The sequence below is a fragment of the Cornus florida genome, unplaced genomic scaffold (genome assembly GCF_030987335.1).
Source record: "Cornus florida cultivar Cherokee Brave unplaced genomic scaffold, ASM3098733v1 CherokeeBrave_3.0.0_Hap2_Chr08, whole genome shotgun sequence".
NCBI lineage: Eukaryota > Viridiplantae > Streptophyta > Magnoliopsida > Cornales > Cornaceae > Cornus > Cornus florida.
The window spans coordinates 78258472-78274953 of NW_026775578.1; the positions used below are offsets into that span (position 1 = coordinate 78258472).

General features: G+C 32.2%; 1 protein-coding gene across 1 annotated transcript; it reads right to left on the reverse strand.

Annotated features, from left to right (window-relative positions):
- Positions 1–569: 569 nt before the first annotated feature.
- Positions 570–2370, reverse strand: LOC132270495 (transcription factor MYB93-like). Its single transcript, XM_059771675.1, has 3 exons — positions 1954–2370; positions 759–1426; positions 570–616 (listed from the first exon to the last, which is right to left on the reverse strand). The coding sequence occupies exons 1-3, from the start codon at positions 2214–2216 to the stop codon at positions 570–572; spliced, it is 978 nt and encodes a 325-aa protein (XP_059627658.1). The 5' UTR covers positions 2217–2370.
- Positions 2371–16482: the final 14112 nt, after the last annotated feature.

A 16482-nucleotide genomic window follows, 5' to 3' on the forward strand; every position in this document is an offset into this window, starting at 1 on the left:
AGAATTAACTATTCTAATGGTTCAGACAAACCATCTTATCTTGTAAAGATCAAATATGTTACAATTTTACAGATAAAAGTGACATATTTTTATTATTGCAAACAATGCCAAGGTGCAAAAAATCGATGAACTCAAATCTCATGTGTAAAACTATTCACACACTTTATTCACCTATAATACAACTTGAAAATTATTATACGTCTAATGCTAACATATGAAGAACTCGATGCATATATATTTAATTTCATAACAACACATTTACTAAGAAAATGTCGAATTAATTATTTGACCTTTAACACATATAATCTCAACAAATGTACAAAGCAATGTCACTAGCTTCATGACTTTACCAACGTATGTGTAAATGAAGTAGCTGACAAAGGAATTAGAGAAAAAAATTACACAAATGAGGAAAAAAAAAAAAAAGAAAAAAAAAAAAAGAAGAAGAAAAAAAGAGAGACTTGGTCTATGTGTAACAATACAAGTTCTCTAGAGAAAAAAGGTGTGTCCATGAAAAAAAAAATAGTCCCACAAGTGAATTATATATATCTCTCAATATGAACTGAAATTTAGCACTCCTTATGACGAGATCGACCATGGAGACCAAGATGCTTGGCTGCAAATTAAGGAGCAAAAGAGCAAATTAAAATCATAATAAAATAAAACAGAAAAGTAAAGGATATGATATATATATATATATATATATAACTTTGGAGGAATATATACTTACTCGATAATATATCTCCAGTAAGAGTCACCTGCTTCATTATCCAAAAGTTCCCCCAAAGCTTCAAAGGTGGTTGAAGTAGATGAAGGTTTGGACATATGAGTTGGGTTGCTTCTGTCATCCATTGGATTGACAATGGAACACTGTGGTGAGGCTGAAACCAATGCAGGCATTGAATCCACAATTGGTACAACACTAAATTGATTATTTTCATTATAATCACTAGTAGAAACTTCAAACTGAGAATTCATATTTTGAGTACAGTTAGGAGCAAAACCAATGAGACTATTGGTATGTGATCCTTCAAACTGAGAATTCAAGACTCTTAGGTATTCATAAAGCTGTTGGTCATGAAGTGGTACAGATCCCAATATGTTAAGAGCTTCCATGGAAGAAGGTGGACCACTAGTACTGGTTAGGGTTTGAAGTATACTTTGCAACAATTGGATTTTGGCTTGTTGTGTGGCATCCAGTTGTAACCTGAGAGCATTGCCCCAAGAATTCATTGGATTATTACTACTCAAGTTTGTTGCAAGCAGCTGAGGAAGGTTGATCATGAGGAAATCAAGATCAGTTCTTGGTTTGTGGGTTATTGGATCAACACCCATTTGGAGAAGCTTTTTCTTGAGATGGGTATTCCAAAAGTTCTTGATTTCATTATCAGTCCTTCCTGGAAGTTGGGTTGCTATCTTTGACCACCTGCACAGAGAGATCACACATTAATCAAGTCACTATAGTCTTTTTTGCTTCACTTTGGTTATTAGGTCTTATTGCCCACACTAAAAGAAACTTTCTGTATTAATTGCTATTAAACTGTGACAAACTATAGCAAATGAGGATCAAAGTATAAAGAGGTAACACTGACAGCGCCTTGGCTCAAGTGGTAAGTCATTTGGGTATGATGCCTCATGAAGTATTCGGGTGAAAGCCCGAGTTTTACCCAACTTGTGGGGAGGAGACGCTTTGCATATGTCTCGGGAATTAGTTGGGGCAAAACCATGAAACCTGGCCAGTTACTTGGAAAGAAAAGAAAAATAAATAAATAAATAAAATCGTGCTCGCAGGTGAAAGCCAGGCTTTACCCGACTTGTGTGGAGGAGACTTTGCATATGTCTCACGGATTAGTTAGGGCAAAGCCAGGATACCCAGTTACCGGGAAAACCACCAAAAAAAAAAAAAAAAAAAAGTTCCAATATTAAGTATGGAGCTTAGAAATTGATTTTTACTTATTTCCAAAAACTGAATGGAGGTTGATGATGGTCTGTTGTTCTTCGTCAGAAAACTTTCCTCTCTTGATATCTGGACGCAGATAGTTGGTCCACCTTAATCGACAACTCTTTCCGCACCGGTTCAGTCCTGCAAGCTTTGGAAGTGCTCTCCAACTTCCATGGCCATGTCTATGTATATGGTCAATAAGCTTCTGGTCCTCCTCTGGAGTCCATGGACCCTTCTTTAGTCCATTCTCATCACAGCATGGTGATCTCCCCATAGTCCCTGCAGATATCTAATGAAGAATTATATAACTCCATATATAAAAATAAAAATAAAAATAAAAAATTTAGTTATTATACAACTTAGATAACAAATAGATCCACTACAAAGACAAGAAAATTTCAAACCTTAGACTAGCTAGTTTGTGTTCTCAAAATGCTGGAATGACCAATGTTGGATATGTGACAAATTGGTGCTGGTTTTATAGTGTGTGTGGGTGTTTTAATAATAATAAGGATGTAGTGTAACACAGAGACATTCCCCAAATGAGTGATATGTTTCTTTATTGTTATTGGAAATTCCTAACGTGCCCTTTTCCATATTTTTTGGTAATTTTTCCAATTTATATATATATATATATATATATATATATATATATATATATATATTAAACTGCATGCTTCTTGGGACCAAGAATACTAACCTCTAAAACCCCAAGAAAATGTTTCAACCTCCAAATGCCATCAAAATAACCCTTATTCCTTGAAAACAATTCACAACTTTCTGTCACATCAGAGGATCAAGAAAGGAAAAACCTTTAAATAATAGATATTATCTTTTATAAATAATTTTCCTACACATCCATTGTTACCACATGAAGGGCTTAATTTGGTAATCACACCAAGTTTACTAGTAGTCTGACATCAACTTATATTTATGATGATTTTTCTTATTCAACAAGGAAAATGTTTCACCAATATACGGAGCAGGTTTCTGCAGGTGGCACACACAGAAAGGGCAAATATAGCTGAATTAAAGCTCTTTAATTATGTATTAAAGTTTTAGTAGACGCAAAACTGTTTTTTTCTTTGGACGGCGAGACTTAATTACTATGCGAGCGAAATTAATCACCTTCTAACTACTCCTATTAATGTTAATACTTTAATTACTATTACCGTGTAAAATCATAAAACCTTTTATACTACAAATAATATTCGCAAAAATGATAAATCTTTTCATGTCAATTAAGTTGTGAAATGAAATAATTAATTCTATTTTCCAATTGAGATTTAATGTGCTTAATTTAGTGCCCTATGAAGTTTACATTCATAATTTTAAAATAATAATTATTAATATTTTAATTTAACATTAGATAATAAAATCAATTTTATAAATTCATAACCTAGTTAACACGTATATTAGGTAACATATATCATAATTTTTGTTAATTTTGGGAATTATTTGATCTTTTTTAGGGATATATGTATATTTCTAATAGTACAGAGAATTTTTATGATTTTACCTCTTACTCTTATTTGGAAAAATATATTTGGATCCTTCTCTTTGGTAGCTTTATATATATTATTGACGACAATATAATTCTATAAAACTCTTTTAGAAAAAAGTTTTACCTTCAAAATCCAAATCACACTTTATGGTCAAAACGCCGCCTCAAAATCCAATAAACTTTTTTTTTTTACAAAAGTTTTATAGAATTATAATTCTATAAAAATCTTGTAGAAAAAAGTTTTATCTTCAAAATCCAAATCACACTTTAATGGTCAAAACGCCGCCTCAAAATCCAATAAACTAAAGCAAAGATCATGCATCGTCAATATATATATATATATATATATATATATATATATATATATATATATTATTGACGACAATATAATTCTACAAAACTCTTGTAGAAAAAAGTTTTATCTTCAAAATCCAAATCACACTTTATGGTCAAAACGCCGCCTCAAAATCCAATAAACTAAAGCAAAGATCATGTATCGTCATTAGGATTCATTAGTGTATAAATACAATTGTTTTTTTGGTTGATGATATTTGTACTTCATCATTTATTTATGACAAAGGTGTAAAAAATCTCTCTAAGGTTTTATTAAATGAGCACAATACCATCGTGTGCTATAAAAGTGAGCAAATTAGTCTGTGTAGCACTTGTATTAAAAGTGAGCAACTTGAACCCCATGCATTTCACCTCTTACCACTTTTCGTTCAATGTCATTTTGCATTTACCAAACTTCTCCGTTTAATTAAGTTTTTATTTTTTATTTTTTTATTTAAAAAAAAAAAATACATAAAAGGCAAAATATCTTAAAAGCCCTGTATAGTAAGTTGATATATTACATTGCCCTAAATTGATTAAGTGTGTAACCATTCATCTAATTTAACGGAGAGGGTGAAAGTGAAGATGGTTTTCCTATTTTCCCTTATTTTTTGAGAGGGTGAAACTGAAGATGGTTTTCCTATTTTCCTATTTTTTTATTTTTTTATTTTTTTATTTTACTTATGTTTGGCTAATTAGTGGATTTTAGTTTTGTTTTACCACTTTTTGCTAGCTTTCATAGTAATTAACTATGTCGAATGTGCAATGAGTTGTGTATCGATTAAAAGTTGTAATAAAATTTAACAAGCATAATATGTGAAATAATGAATTAACTTCATAATTTAGAAAATAGTTTTGAAATAAATAAATAGATTTGAAGGTTAGGACTACTGCACGTTGAAATTAGTGTGAACATACCTGAGATTGGAAAAAAGTTGTATTATGGGAGATGGACTAAATCATATTATATCTTCACTAATTCTCTCGCTCTTTATATATATATATATATATATATATATATATATATTAATCTTGAGTTTGGTCTATAATAAAAGGTATCAGCAAAGTGAATAAAATGCAACTAGCAATGGAATATTAGAATATGTAAGAATGAATAAATTATGTTTGGTTAGTGGGTTTAGTCGAGAAAAAGAAAAAAAAAAAAAAAAACAGAATGAAAGGGGGAAAAAAAAAAAAAAAAACAGAATGAAAGGAAATGCAAAAACTTATTTTTATAGGAAAATGGGGGTATAACGGTCATATTAGAAAGTACTTTCGGAATTAATCAAAAAGCATCAATTATGTGCATCATAATATGGACGGAAAATGGTCGGAGATGAAATGCAATAGGACAAGTTGCTCACTTTTGAAACTACATGGACTAAGTTGTTTACTTTTATACCATAGTGGTATTTTGCTCCTTTGATGAAACCTCATAAGTTTTTTTTTTTGCACTTTTGCCTTTATTTATTTACACTCCAAATTTTAATTTTTTAAAGAATTAAATTGACTTAATTATCCTTAAAAGACATATTCACACCTCCACAATTATTAAAAATACATATATAGACAATTGTAGTTCACTTTTAGTATAATTTGGTCATGCTATGTAGCTATTTAAAAATAAAAGTGGAGTCCAAGCAGCAAATGGATTTAATATAATTAAACATCCATATTATATTTTTATCCCAAATTTTTTCTTATTTTTTATAACGTATTTTTTAATATATATATCTGTATCAAAATTCCGTATCCATTTTTTCCCATGTCGTATTAAAATAAGAAATTTGGAAGTCGTTAAGCATGATCCTTTTGACTTCCATTCATTTGTGTGTTACTTAGAAGCTAGAAAGATCTGTCTCCAACTGCTCTTCAGTGTCGCTATCACACAGTTCATCTTCCTCATACCTAACAAACTTATTTTGTTATACTACTACTACTTTTATTTTGGTATTTATAATACTCAAATTAAGCATATAATATAGTTTAGTAGTAATAGCATAGGGAAACAAGTTCCAAATAAACAAATGCTTTTGTAACCCCATCCACCACGACACATATTGACAGAGAGAGATTATTGGTAAGCAGCAAAAATATTATAAAACAAGGCGGTTTGCTGAATTGACAGTTTTGGGGAGACCACACTCAACATTGTTGTTTCGACCACGTCACTTGTAATCTTTTCTTGAGTTAAAGGTATGGTAATATGATAAATTTAAAAATAATCAGAGACGAGTAAAAAATAAATATGTTAAAAAATAAAATAATAATAATATATATTATTATATATAAGTTCTTTTTTTCTTTTTCTTTTTCTTTTTCTTTTTTTCATATAAACATAAATAAATTAATAATTTGGAGTTTAGAGTTATTATTTTTGTTTTCTTAAATTTTATATTATTTTTAATTAAAAAGTATATAATATATTTTATATTGTACCCATTTTTTATAAAAATAATTACACAATTATTAGTGTCCAAAACGTATTATTGCCATCCATCCCATATCCAATTAAGAAAGGACAATGCTTAGTTACTCACTAGTTAATAGGGTGAAATTATTCACTCCTATGTGGTCCAATAACAAACTAATATATCACCTTTAATAATAAAATAATTTACACATTTTTCTGCTTTTTCGGATCAATCATTAAATAAACCATATATAGTGTTTTTAGGTGTGAATTATTCTATTTTTAAATGTAATGTGTCATTTTATTATTTGACCATATAAGGGATAAGTAGCTTTACTCTACTTACCAATGAGTAGTTAAGTATTATCCATCAAGAAATACAATATTCACCATTCATCCTATAAGTGTTCGAACCGTATATGCGTATTCAAGAAATATCTGAGTGTCTGATACAATCATGACAATACTTCCTAAATTCACGACCTTCAAAAATATAGAAATGTCGTGACATGTTATTATTATTATTATTTATTTTAAGCTCAATCTCTCTCAATGCCGACACGAGTCTACATAATTTTATTAAATATAGTTATTGTTAACCCTCTTTCTTTATTGTCACGAGGCCTTATATTTCAAATGGGTCACCGTGTTAGAGGAAGCCCACTTGATGCAAGTGGATACAGAAGTTGAATCAACGTGACCCAATTAATAATGGGTTAGAAACAGCACCGGAACCAGCATTGATTCAGACGGCAAATTTATAAAGTGGCCCCTCCTCAAATTAAACTTTTATAAAATTTCTCTAATTCTTTCATTCTTTTCATTCTTACTCTTTTTCTTTTTATTTAATTTTTTTTTAATTCTCTTCAAGATATTTGCATTACCATTATTTAATCAAATTTTATTTTTATTTTCTTCAAAGTTTTCTCATATATATATTTATATTCTTCTTTGTTTTCTTTTTCCTGCACTTATTTTTACTCTTATAACTAAACAACTGTATTAAGAATTTTTTTAGAAAAAGAAAAAATAATATATAATGTAAATACCATTTTTAAAAATAATTCAAACAATTTTTATGAAACATTGTGCAACAATAGTTATCAAACATATTTTTGTTTCAAAATAAATCACACCACTAAAAAAAAAAAAAAACAAACACACACACACACACACACACACACACACGTTACTATGAGTGTGTTGACTAACATGAAATGTTTCCTGTTTTCGCTTCAGAAATAAATAGAAATATAATTTTATTTTTTTCTAGATGAAAACTGGAAAGTAAAAATGGTGTTTTTTAAATCCTTTTTGTTGTCACAATTTTGAAAATAAAAACAGAAAACACTATTTAGTAACACATTTGTTAAACATTTTTGTTTCCTATTTTATTTTGAATTTATCTATAAAAAAACTTACCTTCAAATCTTAACAGTACATATAAATGAAATAGAACATACTAAAATACAACATTGGTGTCCGATGATAGAAGGGATCACATTTCTCCTATTTTTCAATTTTGTAAGGCTATAAGTTTGTCCATAGCAGACCTTCAACATATTACACGAGCTAGAGTCGATCATTTTTTTTTGTTTTTATTTTTGAAGCAATTGGTTAGTCTATAGTAGACCAACAACTCTTTTATCCTTTATTTATTGAGAAAATTTCACCCTAATCCTACTTTTCAACCCTAAAGACAAAAAAGTCCTAAAAAAAAGTTTATAGGACAAAAAAGTCCAACTTTACATAAATATTTCCAATCAAGTTCTAAACTAAATAGAATCCCTATTTTACCCGTTTGATATTCCTCCTCGCTCTTAACCCCCTTTCTCCCTTAAAGAATTGTCCGTCCTATCTAATACTGACAAGCGAAGGTTGAAAGCTTGCGAACCTAGTTCCGTCGGGAGCCAAACAGAGACGTCCAAGCAATGTGTCCACACTACCTCGACCCATCTCTGCAAAACCCAATGGTGAGATCCATTACAACTCCAGTGACAGCAAAGCACCCATCTCTAGAGAAGTAATAGACAAATGATAGAAAACACAAATTAAAGCAGTTTGAACAATTAGAAATAAATGCCAAAACAATCATCATATACAAGAGATGATATCTTGTAAACATCACCATCAGTCCATCATCACATCAGAAGATTTTAATTGCAAATGTAATAAGCAAAACATTATAGCATAGATGAGGGAAGGGGTGACCATGCAAAAGTGCAGACAAGCTTCCCATGGGCCCATGGGCATATGTAATCATAGACATGCAAATAGGATTCTGACAATCGTGGCAACTGTGAATTCCAACAAAAAAACTAAATTCAAAACATATATTAGTTCTTCGGGCAGATCATCCTCATAAGAAATTATGTGGCTTTATGGATTCTGGTGACCATGGCATCCATTGATTTTGGCGGCAATCTACAGTGTGTTTGTGGAGGAACAAATTGACTTCAGTGGGCGAGGTCGTAGGATTGGGTTTGGAAACAACTACATATCGTCTTTATTAGTAAATCAATATGTAACGATGTGAGATATATATTTTGTAATTGACTAATTTGGTTGTCAAACAAATCCAATCGAGTTATAAAATTCCGGTTCAGAATTTCAAAATTGAATATCGGAAGCAGATTTGAAGAAGTACATGTATTCATACTTTAATACACTTCGGAATGATGAGAACAATGCTTTAGAAAGGTATGTAAGTGTATGAGAACACTTAGAAAGTTTTTACATTCTGTCCAACTTGAACAGGTTCAAGAATTTTGGAATAGGTTTAGTTGTTGAGGATTTTGGTTAAATTCAAGTCTAGCCAACTTGAACCAGTTCAACTACCTTGAACTGGTTCAAGTATCACAGAAGTTTAGATTGTTTTCTTTGAAAAACTTACTAGCCAACTTGAACCGGTTCAACCACCTTGAACCGGTTCAAGTGTCAAATATGGTTTGTCATGAAAAATCTCTGGCCAACTTGAACCGGTTTAACGATCCTGAACCAGTTCAAGGTCTTCTGATTTGTTTTGGTAACTTACCATCCTGTTCTGTTTTGATTCCTATTTGGTTTAGACTTCCTCCCAAAATCATATGCATGAATTTAACTTGATTTCCAAGTATTCTTAGGTCTTCCAAACTTCTATATAATCTCTCTTTCATTTAACATTAAGGTATCACTTTTAGGAATGAGAATTCATTATTTTGAGAAAGCCTTTTGAGAGATATTGTTTAGAAAATCAAATCTGGTTTTTCTATTTTTATTTTGAGAACACACACATATATACATGAGTGATTTAGTTGTGTCGTTCTCTATCTCATTGGAATTGGATCATAATTGAAGATTCAAATATTCTGAAAAAGCAGATATATTTTTTTCTACATCAAATTCAGATCTTGAAGAAAATGGGTGAAGTAATCACACTTTGAAAGGGTCAAAGCATTCGAGGAGTGTTGTTTGATCTACTAGCAATCCTTCTATTGAGATCAAGAGTAAGCCTAGAGTCAAGAGCTGTTGGACGGGACGTTGCAAAGCTGGAGATTGTCAGCAATTGGTTTTTGGTAGAATGATAGGGTATGAGGTATGAGCTTGAGTCAAAATCTATTGTACTTTGTTTCAAACATAGTGGGATCATTTTGGTCTGGACTGCACAATCCATGAGTTTTTTCCCATAACAATTGGTCTATTCTACCAATTGGAGTTTCCTCATTAAAAATCCTGGTGTCATCTCTCTAACTTTACTTGCTTTAATTTTCAGTATTTATCTTTGTAATTGTGGATGTTTAATTGATCATATTGCTTAAATAAATTAATCAATCACAAAAATTGGGCAAGTTGACCTAATAATCTAATCTAGGTCATTTAGGAATTTAATCACAATTAAATAAACTAACAGCTTCCGCACCGCGTAACTCACATTTGGTATCAGAGTGGGTTACTCGACATATTGAGTAGATCACTTGCTGTTTCGTTGTGATTTTTGCATCATATCTGATAATTCATCTTCTGTTGATGTGTTGCATTTACCTTCTATTTTTGATTCTGTCACAAACATATATATTGAGTGGTCTAAGTTTAAAAAGGATTTTGAAAATTTGTTGGGGAAATCAAAACTTGCGGAACATGATAGAGATATTTATAAGTTAGAAGTTTCTATCTCTAATAAAAATTTGGAAGAACTTAACCATAAAAATTTGAATCTCCTTCATAAAGTTGATTTTTTAGAAAAGGAACTTGAATAGGTAAATAGTTTTAATAAATCATTTGAATTAAAATTGATAATTTCAGTAGTGAGTTTGTTAAATCAAAACAGCTTTTTCAGAAATTTGACATTAACACTTGCAAAATTGATAAGTTGAAAGGAGCGGTTAAGAACACTAGTAGTAATAAAGAATTGGTTTCAACTTCAAAGGATTTGTATTTTAAAAAATCTAAATATATTTTTATGAAAGTTGAAACTAAACCTTTTGTTATCACTAGTTCTCCCAAACTTATTTCAACATGTCATTTTTGTGGAGAAAAAGTTCATACCAAGTTTAAGTGTCAGAAGATAAAAATTGAACTTGGGAAGAATTTGAAAAATCTAGAAAGTTCGAATAAGAAAAAAATAATGAAAAATTATTCTGAGCCTTATGACACTTTGCCTAGGATAATAGGGAAATCATTGCATAATTGGTGTGTCTCGAACCAAAGCTGCAAAAGATGGTAGTGTAACCAAGTTTAAATTTAGAAAATGGCACTACCACTACTAACTATAAATGTAGCTAGAGTAAGTAGGGACGTCTTAAGGGATATGGAGCGTATTTTTGCTTGAAAATCAATGTCGAATTAGTAGGTCGAGTGATTAAAAATGGTTGATTGGTTAATTAAATTACAATTTAAATCAAGCACAAGCAATGTAAGTAAGGTGAAGAGAGTATGACAGATAGGTCTTGGGTCATAGAGTTCACCATTAAGCATTATCTACCTAGACATTTAATATTTGATGGATTAAGGGGAAATTTGTGTTGTAAATGAAAGTGTGTGCAATTGATTGGAATATTAACTAGTGAATAGGACAACATATCAAGTTAAGCCATTAATCATTCCATAAGCCCACAATCAATGCACACTCAACAAATTAGAGAAATATGCTACTTGCATTCATAAGCATGGAACATCAAACAACAAGAATGGATTGTCCACGTATATAAGAAAGTAAAACAACTACACTATAACTAAGCTAGTGACATGGAAATTAAACTAATTAAACTAAGGTGTGACACAATCCATCAAGAAATGAGTATGAACCATCAAATAAATCACAAGAGTATTCCATTTAAGTACCATGCCTTGACCATTACTAGATTCATAATATCAACACACATAGACATGCATCAATGTCACAAAATCTAGAGATAAACACATGAACATCCATTCTAGCATACATAGACATATGAATAGAATTAAATGATAAATTACAAGTATTAAACCACACAGATCTTTGTAGAAATAAGATTTATATAAATCAAATGTCAAGGCAAGAAATATAACATTAATTCCCATTAATTACAAAACATCAAAGTCTAGGAGGCATGCTTAGGGCTATCTCTAACCCCAAGAGAATGGTTTAGCCACTCATTGATGTTGTCATCCAACGGGCTATCTCCATGGTAGAGCTCATCTTCTTCCTCTTGTGTAAACCCTAGATGAGAGGAAAAACTTTTCCAATTTGTCTATTATATCTCTAATCTCTAGCCAAACCTCTGAACTAAAACCAACCTCTTTACTCAAAATAGCCAAAATCCTTATATAGGTAGCTCCAATGTCATCCCCAATGGTCAAACCTCGTGCACTAGGACCTCCCAATGATTACACCATGAGCACACATTTAATTTGGCTTGAAATTAACTTTTCACGCAACTTGAGGTAGTTCGATCGATCATGAGGTTGCTCGGATCGATCAAACCTTGGCGGCGCCTTTTTAGATAATGATGAGGTTGAGATATTTTTGGGATATTTTTGGGAAAAGGACAAAAATGGTAGGTGGGGATAGGATTAAAATGTTCAATTGATTAGAAAGAATGTTGGATCGATCGGAGAAGATATTTTCCTAAGGATAAGGACAAAAGGCTCGATCCATAAAAACTTGGTTGGATTGATTACTCAGGGATTGGGTTCGATCGATCATGGAGAGCTTTCTTTACCACTTTGCTTCCACTTTGCTCCTTTCTTCCTTTGAGCTTGAGATTGCATCTTTTATACTCTAATTCAGCTGAATTAACTTATTTTGGGGATAAGTGCTTGGAAAGGGAAAAATAAGATAGATAAAGGTCCTAGAACATTCAAGCTTAAGGGGTTTAAATGCGCACTTTTTAGTACTTATCACACCTCCAAACTTAAATATTGTTAGTCCCTAGCAATGAACTACGAAGTAAAGAAATGAAATCAACAACTATACAACTATGAACTAGAAAGTAATAAATGGATAATGCCACTTTCGTAGAGAACACGATTGTATTTAGCGCATGCAACAACCCTTTTAAATCCCTAGGTTACCCCTAGTGGACGAGTGAAGTCTCGTGAGGGTTTTTAGAAGTGATACCCACAAACATTAAGCTCCTTCTCACTAAAGATGCACCAATATTCTAAACAAGCATTGGGAGATAACTACCTCAAGTATGCAAATTTTCAACCATTTCCAAGTAATTTCCCAAAATTTCAACATCAAGCAAACAAATATGGTCCTCCACACATCAATATAATGATCATGCAAATCAAAACAACTCTAGAATTCTTTTTAAGTGAACTGGCATCAAATATGTTGCTATCTAAGCCAACTAAAGAAATGATCACATCTTTACCTTCAAACTAGCACACAAATCTAGTACTTGATCATCAAGACAATGAGTTGACCTTTCATTAAAACTTTATTCAACTAGGTGCGCTTATTCTTTTCACTCGGTTTTTTCTTTATTTTTATTTTTTTATCCCTAAGGTTCAAAGATGGAAGCATGGTGCAATGTAGTGATCTATTAAGCTTTTTAACGATCCATGAGGTCGAGTGTTAGGTCAATGGCTCCCAAACTGGACGGCTTTAGGGCATTAGGTGTTTAAACACTCCTAAGGACTTACAAGCTCAAATCGACTAGGTTACAAATCAAAACTACCTCCATCTAATCATTTCCCACTTCTCACCTTTTGGGAGAAGTCCTCACTTTTTATTTGCTTTTGCAAACTTTGATTTTTTTTTTTTTTTTTTTAACCTAGAGTTTGGGCCCTCCACATTTCGGCGCGAGAAATCAGTGCTTGATGAGGCTAGAACCCTGGCTATTTAGTGAAAAGGGGTTGTTATCCACCTTTATCAAGAATGAAAACTTTCAATGCACTACTAGCTTAATTGGGATATAACCAATTCAATAATCAATAAAGCATGTACCCTACAAATGAATGCTAGTGTGCGTTTGTGCTAGTGTAGAATCCTAGAGTGAATCTCAAAACAATCACAAAATCAGGACAATATGGACCACAAGTGCAAGCAAGATATCAATCTTTCCAAAAATTTACTCCTAAATAACATCCACAAGGCATACAAGAAGTATTGGACTCTCAAGTCAAGCAATTTTTAAATTCTAAGCAATATAGTCCTCAAAAGATCAAAATCATAGCTAGCATCAATATCAAATCTCAATCATATATTTAAAGTTCAACTTGAAGTAGAATGCAACAAAGACACCTTACCCCCAAACTTAAACCGCACATTGTCCACAATGTGCAATGAGATCAATGGAAAAGATGGAAAGAGTATACTGTAGTAGTAAAGACATGAAGCGCGGCAATTATCCATGGGGAAAAAGTGCATCCCCTCAAACTTGGAATCAACAACCTACTTGAATAACCACATTAGCAAACTCACATCAAATATTAATGGAATAAGATAACATAAGTAAATTAAGCATTCTAAGGCAATATAGCACAAGATGAAAAAGGGATATGAGATTAAGCCCTAGCTAAAGTATAAAAGTATGCATGACTACACAGAAGGGCACAATGATGAAACGAAATTTTTTTTTTTTTTTTTTTTTTTTTTTTTTTTTTTTTTTTGTAGAAAGCAAGTAAAGACAAGATGCAAGAAAAACAAAGCACGCATGAACAAAATATAAAAAGAAAAATAAAGAAGGTAAAATGGAATGAAAGGATATTTACAATGCAAGAAATGGGAGAGGAATAGAATGGTGAAACTCTACGAGTGCTAGTGTTTAACGTCTCTAGCAAGATGGAATGATATTTTGAAATATTTTATTTTTTATTTTGTAGAAGCAATCTGATTGATCAAAGAATGATCAATTAAACTTCAATCGATCTAAAACCTAAAAGTTTACAGACAAGTTCGTACGATAAATAGAGAGATGAAATTTTCAGGGATCCAAAATTTTTTCTAAGTATAGAACTGAGATCAATCCAAGGGAAAACTGGATCGATCAGGGAATTATTGGATCAATCTGAGACAAAGTTTGCACGATACACAAAGAGGTGAAATATGCAGAGAATTTTCGCACGATGGGATAGAGAGATGATAAGATGCAGAGATGATGTTCGATCAATCGAACTTCTTTTGTAATCGATTGAATAGGCACTAAATGCCTAATTTGAAGATGAAAGCACATACATTCCCTTTCAAAGTCTCAAACACTGTGTATGATCTAAGAATATATCTAGACGACGCAAGAAATGAAAGTAAAATAGAAATAGGGAGGAATAGGGTTGAAAACCCTACGAATCACTAGTGTTTAATGTCTTTAACAAGACTTTGGGCTCTTTAGCTCGGATCAAAAATCTTGTTATGCATCCCTTCTTTGATGGGGTGAAAAACACTTTGAACCCCATCTAACAAATTGTTCCCTAGAGAACTTTTTGGATTTGATTCAAATAGAATTGATGGTCCTTGATAAAAGCAATTCTTGGGCTTTCATACCCCTTTAACACTTGGTTTGAAAATATTTTCTTTTGAAATCCTTTTGGAAAACAAACCATTGGAAATTTCAACATCGCACAAAGACTTATTTTTTTCAAATTCACTGGTAAGGCATTTTTTAACAACACACACTTTTTCATGATTGTCCATGGAATTGGGGGTTGGATTGAATATGTTCAACTTCACCTTCATAAGTCTAAATGAAATTTTCATTATGCCCGTCCTGTAATTTATGTTGGCATTAGCGGTTGCCAAGCATGGACAACCAAAGATAACAGAAATTTGGCTCTAGGGATTCTTAACCGGTTTCGTGTCAATGACAACAAAATCAACCGGGAAGAAAAGCTTTATCAATTTTGATAAACACATCTTCAATAATACCCTGGGCTTTTTGATGGATCGGTCGACAAGTTACAAAACTACCGACGTCAGTTTTAAATCTCCTAAGCCTAATTGAACATACACTGAATATGGTAGAAGGTTCATACTTGCTCTCAAATTAAGAAGAGCCCGGTTATTGACATAGTCACCAATGATGCAAGAAGTAGTAAGTGAACCGGGGTCTTTGAATTTTGGAAGAGTGTTATGTTACAAAATAGAGCTTACTTGCTCGGTCAAAACAACTTTCTTTAGTGCTTGGCTCTTGCTCTTCCTCTTAAGGGTGCAAAGATCTTTCAAAAATTTAGCATAAGCCGGAATTTGTCTAATTGCATCTGATGAGCACTGAAAAGTGCGCATTTAAACCCGTTAAGTTTAAGCATTCTAGTACCTTTATCTATCTTACTTTGCCGTTTTAGACTTATTACGTGTTATTTATATTTTCAGGCACTAATCCCAAAATTTAGCTAACTCAGTCAAATAAGAACTTAATTGAAGCAATCCTGAGATAAACCAAAGGAGGGAGCAAAGTGGAGAAAGAAAGGAGCAAAAAGGAATCAAGTTGTGCAGCTGAAAAGTTCGATCGATCCAACTTAGAGTTCGATCGATCGAACATCTATGATCGATCACAGTACTTCTCGATAGATCCAACCTTGGCCTTTGCTGAAATTCCAAGTTTGATCGATCGAACATCACCTTCGATCGATCGAACCCTATTTTGTTCTATTCAAATGATTGATCTTATCCACAGTTGTACGCCTACCAACCACTTTTGTCTTTTTCCCCATAAATATCTTGAAAATATCCCAGCCTTGTCATTATCCGGAGGAGTCAGACCACTTTGATCGATCCAAGTTAAGGTTCGATCCATCGAACTTCCTCCAGCGAGAAAAAGTTGAAGTCCAGCTCATTTATTCCGTCCTTCATCCAATCATCGGAGAATATGCCTTGCACGACCACAGCTC